Source organism: Canis lupus, chromosome X (genome assembly GCF_011100685.1).
Source record: "Canis lupus familiaris isolate Mischka breed German Shepherd chromosome X, alternate assembly UU_Cfam_GSD_1.0, whole genome shotgun sequence".
In the NCBI taxonomy this organism is placed as follows: Eukaryota; Metazoa; Chordata; class Mammalia; order Carnivora; family Canidae; genus Canis; species Canis lupus.
In genome coordinates this window covers 12,954,803-12,973,250 of record NC_049260.1, presented here as the reverse complement: position 1 = coordinate 12,973,250, position 18,448 = coordinate 12,954,803, and the positions used below count along the sequence as shown (strand labels likewise).

Here is an 18,448-nt window from a genome sequence, read left to right as displayed (position 1 = left end):
ATACCCAAATGCTTACAACGCCCCCTATCTGAATCTCAAACCCTGCCTCACATCCCCCAAACATCTACACACCTTCCTCCCAAGACAATAACTCAGCTCCAATGTCATCAGTTCTGGAAAGCTTTTCTGAGATCATCCTCTTCCCTCTCCAAAATCAGGGAGATGCCCCCCCTCTCCTCTGTGCTTCATCACCATGCTGCATTACGGTGCTCATCATAGGCAGTGATGCTATGTGTGCACTCATCTAGCAGCTGTCTAGTAAGCCTTCAGGGTCTTAGAGGGTAGATCTCATCTACCTCCGGTCCTAGGACAAGGTTGGCCCAGAGGAGGTTCTAAAAACAATTTGCTGAATTGAGTTCTCTACCACTACCTAACGACAGCATTACGTCCTAAGTAAGGGGTGCCCCAACACAAGGAGCTTAAAGGGTTACTCTGCTGTAGGCTCTGAATTGTCTCAACTAGTGCTTGGCTAATCAGAGAATGTAAGGCAACTATGGCAGAGATTGCAAATTATCTCCCAGTACTCCTTCCCTCCCTCCCTCCCTCCCTCCCTCCTCCCTCCTTCCCTCCTTCCCTCCTTCCCTCCTTCCCTCCTTCCTTCCTTCCTTCCTTCCTTCCTTCCTTCCTTCCTTCCTTCCTTCCTTCCTTCCTTCCTTCCTTCCTTCCTTCCTTCCTTCCTTTAGGATCATAACTCTTGAGCTCCAGCTGGGCATATGGCCACCCAGCCAGAGACTGGGTTTCCCAGGCTCCCTGGCATCTATGAGTGGCCGTGAATTTAGGCTGCCAAAGGGATGTAGGCCTGAGTGATAGGTACAATTTCTGAGTCTCATCTTTCAAACAGTCTGGCATGCCCACCCACCTCTTTCCCAATTCCCACAGGCTGGAATGCAACCACGGTCATGGGAGCTGGCTTCACTATATAGAAGGCAGACAACACCATAGAGGCTGGCATAGGATAGGATTAAGACAGGAAATACTTGGGTATGTAGATGACTTCATGGGCAAAGCACACCTACAAGGACCATCTACTTCTGGACTCCTACATGAGGCAGAAGGAGGGAGGGAGACAAAGTCACAGCCCATTTAACCTACTGTATTTTTGAATTTCTCTATTATAGCAACTTAGTCTATCCCTTAACAAATTCAGTAGCCACCATAAAGGCTGTACTCAAGATGGTTCAAAGCCTCTGGGCCATGCTGAAATCTTGGGTGCTCTCTTGTAGGTGTATCTATATGCAACGTTCACGGCATCACCCATTCAGCAGATGCCCATTCAGCACCTGCTATGCTCTAGGCACCATGCCACCTGCTCAGCAGGGCATGATGGAGTCCCTGCCCTCCGAGCGTTTCCATTCCAATCGTGGGGTGGAGGACTGGGAAGAGACAGACCAAGGTTTAGATTGCTAAGGCTAGGAGATGGGGTAATTGGTGGAGGGTTGAAAGGATGGTGAGGGAGGAGGTGACAGGTGAGATGAGATCTTATGGAATGGTGCAGGGTGGCGTTCTAGAAAGAGGGGACAGTGAGCAAAAGGCACTAAAGCAGAACAAAGCTCAGCTTGCTTGTATACCAGAAAAAAAAACTGGCTGGAGTGCTGGGAGGCAGGGCAGTGGGGCACAAGGGAGGAGAGGTGTGCAAAGCCAAGGGCCTTAGAAGCCAATGGAGGGAATTTAGATCTTAGCCTATGAGAGATTAGAAGGCTCTATGTAGGAAGAGTGACACGAAGGGCACAGCAGTGGCAGTGGCAGTAAAGAAGTGGAGTAGAGGTATATTTTGAACACAGCACTGTCAGGATGTGAGCAGACCTGGGGGTGTGTGTGTGTGTGTGTGACTGAAGGTGAATGAAGGAAAACTCTTAGGTTCGTGACTAGAAAAAACTGGTGAAAAACTGGAATCTTATTTTGAGATGGAGAAATGAGGACAGGAACAGGTCTGAGGGACAGAAGAGCTATGGGGACCTGACTGGTGAATATCTGATGTTTGCCCGCAAGTGAAGTCTCACTGTCCCAATTTGCTTCTGGAGAAAACCATTATGTGATGTCAGCATCAACTCTGGCCATCATACAGTAAACAAATACATGGAGTTCACACTGAATTCATAATGAATGCTCAGGCCTTTGAAGGGTCTACTAATGGAAAGGAAAAAAAACCTTAAAATGTCAGCTAAAAAAAAAAAGAGTGGATTAAAAACAAAGCTTGAAAACCACTGATACAGTAAAAGCCCTATTTGCTGAGTCCCATGCCAGGCAGGCTGCTGGGTGTTGAGGACAGAGATCAAAGCCAGCCTCTGCCCGCTAAGAATGCACAGCCCAGTGGAGACACATGTTCCTTAGTGAAGGTCACATTTGGGAGTCACACTCCTCACGTCTGTACAGAGCAATAAAGCTCCTACCTAACTCACAGACGTGCAGTGAGGCTCAAAGGAGATAATGTGTACGAAAGTTCTTTCTGAAACTATCAGGTGCTGTACAATTGTTTACTGGTTATCATTGTATTCCCTTCTGAAGTCCCAAATTTCTTTTTATAAATTTATTTTTTATTGGTGTTCAATTTGCCAACATATAGAATAACACCTAGTGCTCATCCCGTCAAGTGCCCCCCTCAGTGCCTGTCACCCAGTCACCCCCACCCCCCACCCACCTCCCTTTCCACCACCCCTAGTTCGTTTCCCAGAGTTAGGAGTCTCTCATGTCCCAAGAGAAATTTTTGTGGGCCAGCATAGAAAATTTTATTTTTTTCAATTTCCGTTTCAAATACACATAACAGTTAAAGAAAAAATTTAGAATACAATCTTTTCATTCAGATGAACATTCAGAGCATTCTAATGCTATCTAGAAACTTTATATGATGGCATATCTCAAAAGATTATCTTAATAACATAAAAGAATTCTTTTAAGGCTGAAAGAATTATTTTGTGTAATAGATTATAGTTTTCCATTAAGAAAAAAGAACTTAAGGAGAAGTAAGTTAAAACTTAGGGTTGGGAAAAAAAAACAGGGTAGGGAGAAATTTAGGGGAAAAAACAATGAAAGTAGATGTGTACAGTTCTAACATCTCAAAACATTTTAAAAATTGTACAGAAGGAAACATTCTAAGGATAAAATCATGATAGGAAGGTATTTCTTAAAAAAAAAGGGGGGGGGAAGGTATTTCTATCCAGGGAATCACAAGATACTTACAGCTGATAAGGCCAAGATTTGTTGTTGAATTGTTTCTTCATCATTACTATCAACCCATGGGGGCACCGCTGCTTCTGAAGGTTTTTAATAACAAAGAAAAGAGAAAAACAGCTTACAAGTGTTATACACTGCACTCTGTGGTTTGAAAGAATGAGAGTTTCCACATAATCATTTTAGCAATTTACTAACAAGTTCCAAACATGAACATTCATCTTAATTCCCAGACGTGATGTATGACTAAAGCATGTACGTATTTGGTAAAAAAATTACTTAAATCATATGGTGGAGAAATTGGATAACGCCTTGATCAGGTGACCCAAATCATCACCACCAATGAAAGAGATGGCCACTGTGGGCTTCCAGATGTGATATCCTGAAAAGGACACAACATCATGTACGTAGTACTATGGCCAAGAATGCATAATCTGAATCTAATCATGAGGAAATACCAGCCAAAGCCCAACTGAGGAATGATTTATTTAAATAAAGGACTGGGGGGGGGGGGGGGGGGGCAGCCTGCCAGGGTGGCTCAGCTGGTTGTCTGCCTGCCTCTGGGTCAGGTCGGCTCAGGTCATGATTCCAGGGTCCTGGGATGGAGCCCTGAGCCCCATGTCAGGCTCCCTGCTCAGCAGGGAGTCGGCTTCTCCCTCTGTCCTACCCCCTGCTCATGCTGTGCTCTCTCTCCCTGGAAAAAAAAAAAAAAAAAAAAAAGGGTGGGGGAGTACCTTCCAAAACATTAATGTCCTAAAAGACAAAGACTATGGAAGTGTTGCAGATTAAAGGAGGCTAAGACACAGGACCAAAGTTACAATAATGTACCCTAGACTGCATGCTGTATTTGAGGGGGAAAATGTACAAAGGACATTACTGGGTCAGTTGACAAAATTAGAATATGCCCATTATATCAATGTTAGATTTCCTAAAGCTGCTAACTGTCTGGTCGGTGATTATGTAAGAGAATACCCCTAATTCTTAGGAAATATATATTGAATAGAGCAGAAAAGACAACACAAAGGGAGAAAGAATGTAAAGGACAAGAAAGATGGAATAAAACCAACAATCTAGGTAAGAGGGTGTACGGATGTTCTCAATACTCCCTTTATACTTGCAACTGTTCTGTAAATTGAAATTATTTCTAAATAAAAAGCTCTTTTTAAAAAAAGTCACTGTACTTGACTCATGACAAAAGGTAAAAAGCAATTAGGAACTAAGAAAAGGGTTGTCAGGAATGAAAGCAAATGAAGAAAGAAATGGGCAAATCAGGGGCAATAAACAAGAGGGCTGGGATCTACAACAGACACATTGTCCTTGGGGCTCACAAGAAAAAGACAGTACAGCTTAGCAGGCTTATAATGACAGAAAACAAATGACAACTACTGAGAGGTGAGTCCCAGGGGTTTTCTGTGGAGACCTGGGGGCTGATCTTGGTCTAGGAGGAGGAGTTGGGCGGTGGATGTGTGTAGGGGGTGTTCAGAGGGAGCAGCAAATGTGAAAGAGTGGAGAAAAAGTCAGTGAGTGTGTTGCTCATCTGAGTAGCGCTGCCATCCGAACCAGGGCAGGGCAAGAGGGCAGAGCCAAGGTTGTGGAGGTGGGAGGTCAGCACAGAAGATATATCTGCAGGGGGTCCTAATATTTTTGCCAAGACCTCCCTTTCTATCACGTTGCAAAAATCCAATGTAAGAGACATCCTGTTGTGTACCAACTGATAGAAAAGTTATGTGCATGTGTGGATGGACATGTGGACAGAAAGACAGATACATGGCTCCTTTTTTGGCTTATCCTAAGCAAGCAAATGGTGGCAATTATATAATCCAAATTCCATTTAACTATAAGATAAAATAAACATATTTTCATACTTTAAAAAAATTGGGGTAAAGCCCTTTCAAAACTTTTTTCCCCCCTCACACTATTGATTTTAATATTCTGGCCTCGGGACGCCTGGGTGGCTCAGCGGTTGAATGCCTGCCTTTGGCTCAGGTCATGATCCCGGGGTCCAGGGATCAAGTCCCATGTTGGGCTCCCTGTGTGGAGCCTGCTTCTCCCTTTGCCTGTATCTCTGCCTCTCTCTGTATCTCTCATGAATAAATAAATAAATCTTTAAAAAGAAAAAAACTTAAAAAATATATTCTGGCCACCATTTTAAGTCTATTTACCTTGAGCAGCCTCTCCTGGTGTTTCTTACCTTCAGATAAGGTCCTGTCAAGGCCCAACCTACCTACCTGGATGAGACACCCCCCACCTCCCTGTTCCTCTGAAACTGCTCTTTCTAGGGCGACCAATAACCTCCTGGTTGTCCAACCCACGGGCACTTCCTAGTTCTTTTCACTCTAGGCTCAGTTTCTTTCTCTGCAAAATGGAGATTCAAGTACCTCAGAGAGTTATTGTGACTGTTAAATGAACAAATGCACATGGAACACTCACATAGGGCCTCTCGTATGGCTCTTGTAAAGCGACCTCTCAGCTGACCTCACTCTCCTTGAAATTCTCCCCTCTCTGGGCTTCCATTGCTTCTCTCTCCTAGTGTTCTCTCTCAGGTAAATGGGCACCGTTTTTTGTTTTGTTTTTAAAGGTTTTATTTATTCATTCACAAGAGACACACAGAGAGAGGCAGAGATACAGGCAGAGGGAGAAGCAGGCTCCATGCAGGGAGCCTGATGTGGGACCCGATCCCAGGACCCTGGGATCATGACCTGAGCCAAAGATGGACGCTCAACCACTGAGCCACCCAGGCATCACTTGTTTTGTTTTTGATGGCAGATTTGTTTCATCACTCACCAGCTGAGCAACCTTCAGCATAATTACGTAGCCTTGCTGATCCTTTTACTAAAAAAGATATTGTATATAAAGTACATGCCACTTAGCAGGTACTTAGGAATTGTCAATTTCTCCCATTCCTCCCTCCCCCTCAATACTGTAGATCTCTGCTCAGCTCTCTTCATGCTTTACACACTTTTCACTGAGGAGGTCACCACTCTCATGGTTTTTACATGACTTGACTAATAATCTGTATTGGTAGATGGAAATTCTCCATACTTCAAATAGGAATCAACTAACTGCTGCTGCTGGACCCCATTCAGTTAATTTAGAGCAGTGCTGACCAGTAGAACTTCCTGCAATGATGGGAATGTTCTAGGTTTGCACTGTCCAATATGGAAGCCACTAGCTCCATGTGGCTATTGGGCCCTTGAAATGTGACTAGTGTAACTGAGCAATGGCATTTTCCTGACATGCCACTTGCATTCCCTTCCCTGCCTTTGTACATGTTCTTCTCACCTGGGGTCTTAATGGGCACCTCAAAACTGAAAGTCCCTCCAATCCTTTCACCCTACTCTCTCAAAGTTCCTATCTCAGAGGCTCCAACCAGCTCCTATCCCAAGTCTCCAAGCTGAGATCATTTTCACTGGTTACCTCGAATCACGAAGGAATGCTAATTTGTATGGATTATTTGTCCCAAAGATCTGCTTTATACTTTGAGTTTACCTAGGCATGACAATGCCTGACTTACCACAGGACTAATTAGCTCTTTTGAAATTTGTGGCACTGCTCAATCTGATCAAATTATTTTATTCTTTTGCCAAATTCAAAGAAAGACATGAGGCCAGTTTTGTATTTGAGTACAACCAAACAGTAAAAGTAGACATTCTGAGACCTAATAACTATTAAACATGTAAACAAGCACTTGTCAGCAAAGAAATGTATTAAGGGGTGCCTGGGTGGTTCAGTTGGTTAAGCACCTGCCTTTGGCTCAGGTCATGATCTCAGGGTCCTGGGAATGAATCCTGCGACAGGCTCCCCATTCAGTGGGGAGTCTGCTTCTTGCCCACCCTCTCCCCCTGTTCGTGCTCTCTCTCAAATAAATAAATAAAATCATGTTTTTTAAAAAAGAAATATATTGAGTAACTTCCCCAAACACCTCATGACTTTTTGTAGTCCTCTGTTACTCCTCTGGAAAGCTCTATCATTTTCTCCTCCCAAACAGAATGGGAAGGGAGCCAACTTTTGCTAAGTGCCTATTATGTGTACATCACACATTGTGCTGGACAGGTTATAAACTGAGAAATGAAAGCTTACCCATTTTCAGGGCGAGCTCTCCAGAGGGGCTGTCACCGGCTAATCTCACTCTCCATCCCAGCCACAGGGAACAATTTCCTTCCTTCCTTTAAAGCCCAAAGATTTATGAGCTTGTCTCTGCCACTAGTCTTTGTGCTACTTGAAGGATGGGCTGTTACTTACACATTTTTGTATTCTCAGAGCCTTAGTGTGGTGTCTGGCACATTATTAGGTGCTCAATAAAATCTGGCAGGTAAGTAAGTCATGTACAAAAAACTTGCATCATACCTGACTTTTTGGTATGCTGTTCTTCAACAAATTTTTTCTGTTCCTTCTGAAAATCTCCTATAATGGTCTGTTAAAAAATACATAAAGAGTCAAGTTACTTTGAGAAGTTTATTATTAGATAAGAATTACATTTAAGATTTGTGAAGTTGTGAGATATTTTATTAATTTTCTTCAAAAAGGTTAAAAAAGTGATACTTCCTCTTTCCCCAACAAAGAGAAATTCAACATTTTAAAATTTTAAGTATTCAAGTCTTTTGTGATGGATTATCTTTTTAAATGCAAAGATAATTGCATTTTGAATTTTTGCTTTATTCCAAAAAACAATAAAAGCCATGTCAAATCTCATTCTAACAAATGGCACACACACAACAAAGCATCTAAATAACAAGCTCTCTAAAGTTTAATTGATGATCTCCTTAGTTCAAATAATTGCCAACATAAATGAAATTCCCTGGGCCTGCACCCTACCACTGCAGGAAATGTACAAACTTCTTCAAGTCTTAAAAGTATAATTCCCTAATGGGTTAGGACTTGAAACACTTAAATGGATGATGCAAAGGCATAAATATTTGCAAACAGTTATAGTTTAAAATTAAACTTAAAATATAAAAAGTTAAAAAAATATATAAAAAGTTTAGTATTACCCAGAAGCATCAGTGTATTTTCGAATATATTAAAACCAAAGTTATTTAAATCATAGCTACTTCTTATACAAAAAGTGAAAAAAAAAAAACAAGAATCTCAACAATTAATATTTTTACCAGAATATGATATCCTACTTGGGTTAATAAAGTTCATAAAAAGAAGAGATAATTATATTAGCTGCTAATCAATTTCAAAAGATGTTTAAATGTACCTTATCAATGATGTCATCTATCTTTCCTTCTTCTACTGATTTCTTTATTGTTTGTGCTGTTTCAGCAACTGATTCAGTTATCTTTTTTGTAGCAGCAGTTGCAAAGCTAAATAGATAGTCTGTAAAGAATAAAAGACAGTCTATGCTCCATTCAAGTACAATGATTATTATATTTGTGACTGTTCCCTTAAAGAGCTCGCATGGGAATCTTAAACCATAGGGCATGATTCTTGCTAACTAGGACTTGAAACACACTCCACTCTCTGGACTGGCCATCCATAGCATTAGCATACTCCCACCCCTTCTCTCCCAGTAGCCGTTTCAGACATGTCTTGCCCTTCTCCAGTCTCTCATTTTAATTTATCTCAGTAGATAATTTCCCTTCTAACTTCACAAATAAGATGAAGGCTTCCTTTCACTTTCCTCCCTTTCTAGACCTTTAATATCCTATTTTATTTTGTTCTTCCCTCTTGTTCAAAGAAAACATGTCCTTCCTTTCCTAGATTAAGCCATCCCATAATAAATCTGGGGGAATTTTTAATAAATAGAAATCCTTCTTAAAAAAATAAAAAAATAAAACAAATCTTTCTTAACTAATATGAGCAAATATATAGAATAAAATTAAAACCGGAACACACAAACTTTCACCTTTACAAAACAAAAGCACAATATTAACTTTCCTGAAGACTTGAAAAGACCTAAGTACCAAGGCTCTATTGCAACTATAACAAAGGCTTGTATGTAGACAAATATCATTTCAAAGTCCACACTGTATACAACGTAGGCTGCAAGAAGCAACCTCAGGCAGGTTGTGAAGCTAGACTTGCTGGGGGGATTCTCCTGGGCAACTGGCCTTTCAACCTCATCTAGTGGGAAATACTAAATTAGGGCAGTCTTGCCTCTGCTACTTGCACCTGCTGAGGGCAGGTAGGCTGACTCTCATAACACTCAGGCAGGGGGAAAACCCAGGTAAGAGTGGTAAAGGGAGCTTGGCACACCAGATTAAATCCTCACTGGTGGCTAGTATCTGTTCCAGGGAATCCGGCAACTTGTACTGCTATCTGGGAGCAACAGTACTATCTCCCAATCTGAATGACTTCTCTTCCACTTTCTGTAGCCTTTACCATAAACAGTCTACTTTCCCTCATTGTGTCTGGTGGTGTTCACCTGTCAGTGATGTCAACACTCCATTGTGACCAAACCACAGGACTCTACTTGGCTCTAGTCTCATTCTTGCCATTCTTCTCCCTCCTATCCTACATTCATATGACCCCAAGAAATTCTCAAGTATCTCTAAGGAAGTCTCAGATACATTATTCCTTGATTTGAAACACTTGTATCTGCCCGCCCTTTATCTGGCTAACTCTACATATACTGTGGGTCTCCGCTTACATAGCACTTCTCAGAAAAAGTTCTCTGGCTCCTCGGCTGGAGTGGGAGCTCCTGAGATGTGTTCCCTCAGCACCTGTGTTGCCAGACCAACAAAATTCATGGGACTATTGATTACTTGGCTCTGTCCTCTCAGTTAGACTGAAGGCCCACCCTAAGTCCCACTGAGGCGGGGACCAAGGCTGTCTGATTCACCACAGTATCCCCAATGAATGACCAATCAGTACTTGCTAAATGACAGAGGAGCAACACAGTAATTGCTGAGTTTTAGGGAGGTCCTTCATTTCTTTTTGGTTATGACTCATCTATTTTCAGAGTGGTAGAATAAATTGGGTAGACAGCCAGGTTCTTTTGTAAAAATATTCTTTGCAGATAGTCAAAGAAATCTAAAGTTCTGGGCAGCCTGGGTGACTCAGCGGTTTAGCGCCGCCTTCAGCCCAGGGTGTGATCCTGGAGACCTGGGATCGAGTCCTGAGTCGGGTTCCCTGCATGGAGCCTGCTTCTCCCTCTGCCTGTGTCTCTGCCTCTCTCTCTCTCTCTCTCTCTCTCTCTCTGTGTCTCTCATGAATAAATAAATAAAATCTTAAAAAAAAAGAAATCTAAAGTTCTAAAAGAGTAGGGTTCCTTTTAAGATTTTCTCAGGAAAATATTTTAATTGGAATCATTTTTATTTTAAGGAGGACTGTCATTTAAAAACTGGTATTTTAGGGACCCCAGGGTGGCTCAGTGGTTGAGCATCTGACTTCGGCTCAGGTCGTGGTCCAGGGATCCTGGGATCCAGTCCTTCCTCAGGCTCACCACAGGAAGTCTGCTTCTCCCTCTGCCTGTGTCTCTGCCTCTCTCTGTGTCTCTCATGAATAAATAAAATCTTAAAAAAAAAAAAAAAAAAAACTGGCATTTTAGGGTTGCCTGGCTTAGTCAGAAAAGCTTGTGACTGTGAATCTCGGGGTCGTGAGTTTGAGCCCTACACTGGGTGTAGCGATTACTTGAATAAATAAGTAAACTTAAAAAAAAAAAAAAACCCTGGTATTTTGGCATAATAATCTCAATTCTCAGATTTTAATGGGTCCAAGAGTGGAGTGCATTGAACACAGAGAACATTGCAGAAACTATAGTTCTCGTCCTCAAGGAATGTCTATTTCTAAACAAACAAGCCACTAAGAGGCTCAAAGAAAACAGCAGCAAGAATAATCATTAAACAGAGGCACTCAGAGAAAAGGAGGGAGGAAGGTCTCCCAAGAGTAATTAGAGAGTGGCCTGGATTCCAAAGTCAGAGGAAGTGGGGCGTGGGAAAATCTGCCAGGAGATTTTCAGGTAAGAAGCTCATACAGATGAAAAGTGGTTTATTAATTTTGCAAATTAATATACTGGAAGACACCAAGTTAAAGATAGTTTTCATTAAGTTGTTAGAAAAAATTGAGACTAAGAGTTAACAGGAAGTAACAGGAGTACAAAGTCCACTTCAGGAATGCAAGCACAAAGAGAAAGTCTGAATTAAAGCAGCAACCAAAGAAGAAAAGACTGAGTAAAATGGCTCTCAGTGAGTATGACTACGTAACCTTATGGAAGGAGAGGGCAAACTGCTAACAGTGAAAGTAGTCATTTTAGTCTCACAATCATCCTGGGAAGAATAGGTATAATCTGCCCAGTTTATAGCTAGGTTGGCTGAAGCTCACACAGACTGAATGATTTGCCCGTTAAGATAGCGGCCAACTCTGCTGACTGCCTAGCCAATGCCTAATCCCTTCCTCCTTGCCAAAGCAACCCGTTTTGGTGGGTGCTCATCAAACCTAGGGGTGGTCTTGGGGACTTCTCATTTTATGCCTCTGTTGGATTTTCTGTAATTTGCAAATGACGTCACAATAAAGGCAATCGTACAGGAAACTCAAACACAGGCTATCTGCTTTTTTTTTTTTTTTTAAGGTTTTATTTATGGGGATCCCTGGGTGGCTCAGCTGTTTGGTGCCTGCCTTTGGCCCAGGGCGCGATCCTGGAGACCCGGGATCGAGTCCCACATCGGGCTCCCTGCATGGAGCCTGCTTCTCCCTCTGCCTGTGTCTCTGCCTCTCTATCATAAATAAATAAACAAACAAACAAATAAATAAATAAAATCTTTAAAAAAAGGTTTCATTTATTCATGAGACACACACAGAGAGAGGGAGAGAGAGAGAGAGAGAGAGAGAGAGAGAGAGAGAGAGAGAGAGAGAGGCAGGAGAGGCAGAGACTCCCGGGACTCCAGGATCGCGCCCTGGGTCAAAGGCAGGTGCCAAATCGTTGAGCCATCTGGGCTGCCCAGGCTATCTGCTTCTAACTGGCAAGCTTGTGTCCCAATCCTATATTGCCTCATGTCATATGAACAAGTGACAAGGCCTTACAGAACTGAATGGAATGATAAGGATAAGAGAAAGTAGGAAGGAAGGTTCTCAGAAGTCAGAAAAGGGATACATATGTCAGAGTAAAAGAAGGTAGAGTTTAAGGCTTGCTGCTAGAATAGGAAAATAAGGAGCAGACAATGGTTTCTAAAGCTTTGCTTTAGAAAATCAATATTTTATATTTTTTAAAAGATTTTATTTATTTATTCATGAGAGACACACACACAGAGAGAGAGAGAGAGAGAGAGAGAGAGAGAGAGGCAGAGACAGAGGCAGAAGGAGAAGCAGGCTCCATGCAGGGAGCCTGATGTGGGACTCAATCCTGGGTCTCCAGGATCACACCCTGGGCTGAAGGCTGTGCCAAACCGCTGAGCCACCCGGGTTGCTCTAGAAATCAATATTCTTAAGAAGGGGCTGGCTAATTTTTAAAAAATGCTGTATTTCATACAATTTTAGAATATTCATGTTGTAAGGGGCTTTAGAGGTTACCTAATTGAATCTCTTACCCAAGTAGCCCTACCTCCAGGAATGGGGAGCACATGACTTCAAAGGGTAGCCAATTATTACTGTTATGCTCCTCTAATTAGAAAATCCTTTCCATTTTCCTTGTCATTTCTACCTCTCTCCGACTTAGATCTGTCCTCTTATGTAACATATAATGACTTTTCGACAAAAAACCCCCAAATTTTCAGAATTTTGAGTAATGCCCCTAACTTTCTTCTTCAAGCTAAAATCCCAGTTCTTTTTAGTATTGTTCATAAGCTGTGGGATCCAAGCTCTTGACCATTTGCACTGCCCTCCTCCGTGGTAAATCTGTTATTTTACTTCTGTATTGAAGCAGACATATATTTTCCTACATACACACTAACTTTAGTTGTAAACTAAGCAAGTTAGGCACCTCAAACTTGAAATGCACTTTCCTTACAGAAAAAGAAGATGGTCTAATTAATACAGTTCCACTGCAAATACTAGGAGCACTTTTCTAAGGAAAAGAGGAGGTGGCCCTTCCTCCAATTTCTGGGCATGCACTGGCCTTAGACAGTTTTGAAAAAGGTATAGCTTGGGACACCTGGGTGGCTCAGTGGTTGAGGGTCTGCCTTTGGCCCAGGTCGTGATCCAGGGGTTCTGGGATCAAGTCCCGCATCAGGCTCCCCATGGGGAGCCTGCTTCTCCCTCTGCCTAAGTCTCTGCCTCTTTCTGTGTCTCTCATGAATAAATAAATGAAATCTTAAAAAAAAAAAAAGCAAAGTTCATTTTTGGCCACCCTCCCACTTATTTAAACTATGCAAATGACTCTCTTTATTTAACACTCTCAGAGGTATGGGATTGTGTTGTATTTTTTTTTTCCCCAAAGAGTACAGATAAAGCTTCAACAAAAACCAAGCAACCAATCTGTGCTGAATAATAAGTTACTTTAGGGCACAAGGCCTTCAGTGAGATAGGGAGGAGCTCTTCAGTGTGTTCCCTTATAAGATGCTCTCCTTCTGAAGCAGGTGATCCTAGGAGGCCAGAGTTCATCAGGGGGGAGGACTGAGGATGGGAAGGTATTGGTTTTGAGTAAGGGAGTGGAATCTAGGCCTGGGTATCCACCATTTGTAATTGGTGAGTTGCCTAAATTTACAAATAGATCACCATGAACCAGATGTATTTATTTTTTTTAAAATTTTTTATTGGTGTTCAATTTACTAACATACAGAATAACCCCCAGTGCCCGTCACCCATTCACTCCCACCCCCCGCCCTCCTCCCCTTCTACCACCCCTAGTTCGTTTCCCAGAGTTAGCAGTCTTTACGTTCTGTCTCCCTTTCTGATATTTCCCACACATTTCTTCTCCCTTCCCTTATATTCCCTTTCACTATTATTTATATTCCCCAAATGAATGAGAACATATAATGTTTGTCCTTCTCCGACTGACTTACTTCACTCAGCCCAGATGTATCTAGAATCCAACCTTGAAGGCAGGCACTCAACAAGTATTTACAAAACAAAGGAGAGTCCAAAGATTTTAAAATGCTAAAGAAATGTATCTATGTAGTGGGAGTCAGACTCAGAGATACTTAATTTCAGTTTTTGAGAGAGGAGTCTTTTTAAAAATAACATACCCCTTAGGATCAGTATGTAAAAGAATATCTCGGGCAGCCCAGGTGGCTCAGCGGTTTAGCGCTGCCTGCAGCCCGGGGTGTGATTCTGGAGACCTGGGATTGAGTCCGGTGTCGGGCTCCTTGCATGGAGCCTGCTTCTCCCTCTGCCTCTCTTTCTGTGTCTCTCATGAATACATGAATAAAATATTTATTTTTATTTATTTATTCATTCAGAGAGAGCGAGAGAGAGGCAGAGACACAGGCAGAGGGAGAAGCAGGCTCCATGCAGGAAGCCCGATGTGGGAGTCAATCCCGGGTCTCCAGGATCACACCCTGGGCTGCAGGCGGCGCTAAACCGCTGCGCCACCAGGGCTGCCTGAATAAAATCTTTAAAAATAAAAAAAAAGAATATCTGATCCATCTCTCATCTTTCTGAAGGTTTGTATATAAACTAGAACCTTTACATCTTTTTAAAATCACATAAATTTCAGAACCAAAAGAGTTCTCACTTATTTTGAGACTTTACACTCACAATGTGTATGTGCAAGGAAGTAAGGGCATACTTCCATCTAATCCAAACACTAAAAGAGTCTGGTAAGGAGAGACAGATGGGAGAATCAAGCTCCAAAGTAGACATACATATTGAAAATACAACTATTTTAAGGGGCGCCTGGGTGGCTCAGTTCGGTGAAGTTCTGCCTACAGTTCAGGTCATGATCCCAGGGTCCTGGGATGGAGCCTCGCATCATCGGGCTCCCTGCTCAGCGGGGAGCCTGTTTCTCCTTCTCCCTCTGCCCCTACACTCATGTTCTCCCTTGCTGTGCTCTCAAATAAATAAATAAATGAATAAATCTTTAAAAACATGTTTATATTATAATATTCAAGTCTTTGTTACTAAATACAAATATGATGGGGTGCCTAGTTGGCTCAGCTGGTTAAGTGTCTGACTTTGGCTCGGGTCATAATCATAGGGTCCTGGGATCCAGCCGCACATTGGGCTCCCTGCTCAGCAGGGAGTCTGCTTGTGTCTCTCCCTCTCCTTCTCTCCATCTCCTCCTCCTGCTCATTCTCTGTGTCTCAAATAAGTAAATAAAATCTTTAAAAATTTTTAAATGTGAGGTTTCAAGTCAATAAAGCCCTGTTTTAAGAATTGACTTCTGTAGCGCCTGGCTGGCTAAGTCAGTAGAGCATGTGACTCTTGATCTCAGGGTTGTGAGTTCAAGGCCAATGTTGGGCACAGAGATTGCTTTAAAAAAAAAAAAAGACTTTTGTTAGATTCCTGAAGATGGATGCAAATGGTCGTGTGTGTTTTATGAAATGGAGTAAAGACCCATACCCTGGTTTTCCTAACATGGTCCCACTTGTATTTATCTTGACTATGTACCTAACAGCCTTTCTGCTGTAGTACGATTTATCTCACATCTGTTGAGTACTACAAGCTCATTTGTTGTCAATGTTCTACATATAAAACAGTTGTTCCCTCTTTAGAGGTTGTACTGCACAGCAGTTAGCTTTATTTGTCTTGTGCAGTGTTCAGGGGCCTTGAACTGAGATTCTGTACTGTGAAGAGTTGAGATGATGTTTGTTTTCCCTGTGCCCTCCTCAAAGTTTTTGAATGTCAGAGCCTTTTCTATTCACATATGTATTCGTCCACTCTCAGGTCCTAGACTCCCTTATGCTCTGGCGTTTTAGTAGATTCTTAAAAGATGCTTGCTAAACTAAGTATCTACGTTTGCTTCAGTTCCTTCACTTGTAGTGCCATCTACTTTATGTACCACCTTGTCCAAGATGTTTTCTTTGATTGTTTAAGCCCGCCAAGGTCTTCAGAATCAGAATTACCAGAGCTAGGTGTTGATTGTTCAAGTCTGCTACTTTTACTGTCTTCCCTAACTAGAGTGTGGCTCGCAGAGTATGGGGTTTGAAATTAGACAGACCTAGGTTCCATTTCCAGTTCTAGTGCTTACTATCAGTATAATTTCGAGCTGGTAACTCTGGGCTTGTGTTCCTAAGTCAGTGGGAGGTTTAACAGAGTGAAGGAGATATCGTTCATCAAACGTATATAGTAGCGGGCTGGCTGGGTGGTTCAGCGGTTGGGCACCTGCCTTCAGCCCAGGGCGTGGTCCTGGAGACCCAGGATCGAGTCTCCCTATCGGCTCCCTGCACGGAGCCTGCTTCTTCCTATGACTGGGTCTCTGCCTCTCTCTGTCTCTGTGTCATTCTCATGAATAAATAAATAAATAAATAAAATGTTTAAATAAAAGAAGAAAAAGTATAGCACCGAAGCTTGCGTCACAGACAAAAATGGACAGCTACTTTCCCGGCCTTAAAAAGAATTCCACTACACCGAAGTGTTCCCGGAATGTACTTCAGACAACATACTGTGTCCTAAGGACACAAAGGGGCACTTTTCCAACCAACTTAAGCTCCCCGACGTCCCCCGTCCTGGGGGTGATCGATGTGGAGATGAAAGCTGGAGACGTGGCCAAAAAAGATTTCCTGTCAAAGCCGAAGACGTGGGATCCCTGGGTGGCGCAGCGGTTTAGCGCCTGCCTTTGGCCCAGGGCGCGATCCTGGAGACCCGGGATCAAATCCCACGTCGGGCTCCCGGTGCATGGAGCCTGCTTCTCCCTCTGCCTATGTCTCTGCCTCTCTCTCTATCTCTGTGTGACTATCATAAATAAATAAAAAAAATTCAAAGCCGAAGACGTGGAGCCGCAGCGTTTTACGGAGGCCCTGGCTCCCAAGGTTTAGACACCTCCAGGGTGACCCGTCATCAGGAGCGGCAGGCACGGGATTTGGCCGCTGGATGAAGCCTCGGCCTCGCCCGGCTGCTGATCCACCTGTCCCGTCCCGAGGCGACCGAGTGACACGCACAGCTTGCCCCCGTCCTACCCACCCGACAGCCCCACGCAGCCGGGCCCGCACCCCCGGGCGTCTAGGGCAGGGAGCGGGCCCCCTCCCACCCTCTCCGGTCGCAAGAGCCGGAGGCGACTCACTGCCGAGGCCTCTGGCCTGATGAAGCAGTTCCTGGTCCCCCGCTTGCCGCGGCTCCCCGTCCGCCTCGCCGGCCAGCGCCTCGCAGCACTCCTCGGGGGCAGCGGCTCCGTCCAGCTGCCCGGCTCCCTCGGCCGGCCGGCCACCCGTCGCCGGCTGCTCCAAGCCAAACCAACTGCTCAGACCCCGGAACATGCCGCCCGCGGGGCCGCTGCCGCGCTCGGGGCCACCGGAGACCCTAGGAGGCACGGCCGCCTCGCGACTCCACGGAGCCCGGCTCCCGGGAGATGCCCGGAAGTGCGACGCGGGAGCCGCCTCTGCACCGCCCCCGGCTCACTGCGGCTGCTCGGCCGCCGCCGGCGCCTGTGTCATTTCCGCCAAAGGTCCCGCCCCCGTCGGCGGCTTATTTCTGGGACTTTATGACGTGCGTGGAAAGCGGACAAAGGGTTTTCCCAGCGTCGGCCCCGCCCGCTTCCCTCGCGTCCTCCCCCGGCTTTTCTGGGTGACTGACCCCGACGTGTAAACGGCGTCCCTGTCACTCTGGGCCGCTTGGCCGCCTCCTCAGGTCCGGCTGGCTTCAGCCCCTTTCCGAGCCCCGAGCAGAACTGGCCCAGCGCCTCTAGGTCCAACAATTAATGTACTGGAAACACAGAGGACGAAGGAAAGTGGTAAAGCGCACGACGTGGTCCCGGCACTAGAGTCTAAACTGTGAGAAGCCATGGGGCAAGCGACCCCATTTCCTCAAATACATTGCTACGAAGGGAGGAGAAGAGGAACCTATAGATGAGAAATGATTTTTGATTTTATTTATTTATTCATGAGACAGAGAGAGACAAAGAGGCAGAGACACAGGCAGAGGGAGAAGCAGGCTCCATGCAGGGAGCCCGATGTGGGACTCGATCCTTGGGACTCTAGGATCATGCCCTGAGCCAAAGGCAGACGCTAAACTGTTGAGCCACCCGGGCTGCCCCTATGACAAATGATTTAAGAACCATAACCCATGGCAACCTGTGGATTTTATTTGGATCCTAACTCAAACAAACATGGGGGGGGGGAACTATAACATTTATAAAAATTGGAAATTTCAGCACACCATAGTTCCTGTAACTAGGGAATGGTTAAGTTGAAATTTTAATTGTACTAAAAACACCCATAAACTGTAACATCTCAACCATTTTTAAGTGTACAGTTCAGTACCATGAAGTCCATTCACAATATGCAACCAATCTCCAGAAGTATTT

The 18,448-nt window shown here is 44.0% G+C and overlaps 1 protein-coding gene across 2 annotated transcripts in view; it reads right to left on the bottom strand.

The window, feature by feature from the left end:
• Positions 1-17,504, bottom strand: part of SYAP1 (synapse associated protein 1) — a 32,151-nt gene extending 14,647 nt beyond the window's left edge. The window contains exons 1-4 of one of the 2 annotated variants that reach the window (XM_038586899.1): positions 17,210-17,504; positions 8,372-8,490; positions 7,516-7,582; positions 3,178-3,251 (exon numbers count right to left, since the gene is read on the bottom strand). In XM_038586899.1, coding sequence (XP_038442827.1) covers positions 3,178-3,251; positions 7,516-7,582; positions 8,372-8,490; positions 17,210-17,402 — 453 coding nt within the window. In that variant the 5' untranslated portion in view covers positions 17,403-17,504. The remainder of the gene's footprint in view (positions 1-3,177; positions 3,252-7,515; positions 7,583-8,371; positions 8,491-17,209) is intronic. The other variant, XM_038586898.1, reaches the window with a different exon arrangement.
• Between the last annotated feature and the right edge of the window lie 944 nt (positions 17,505-18,448).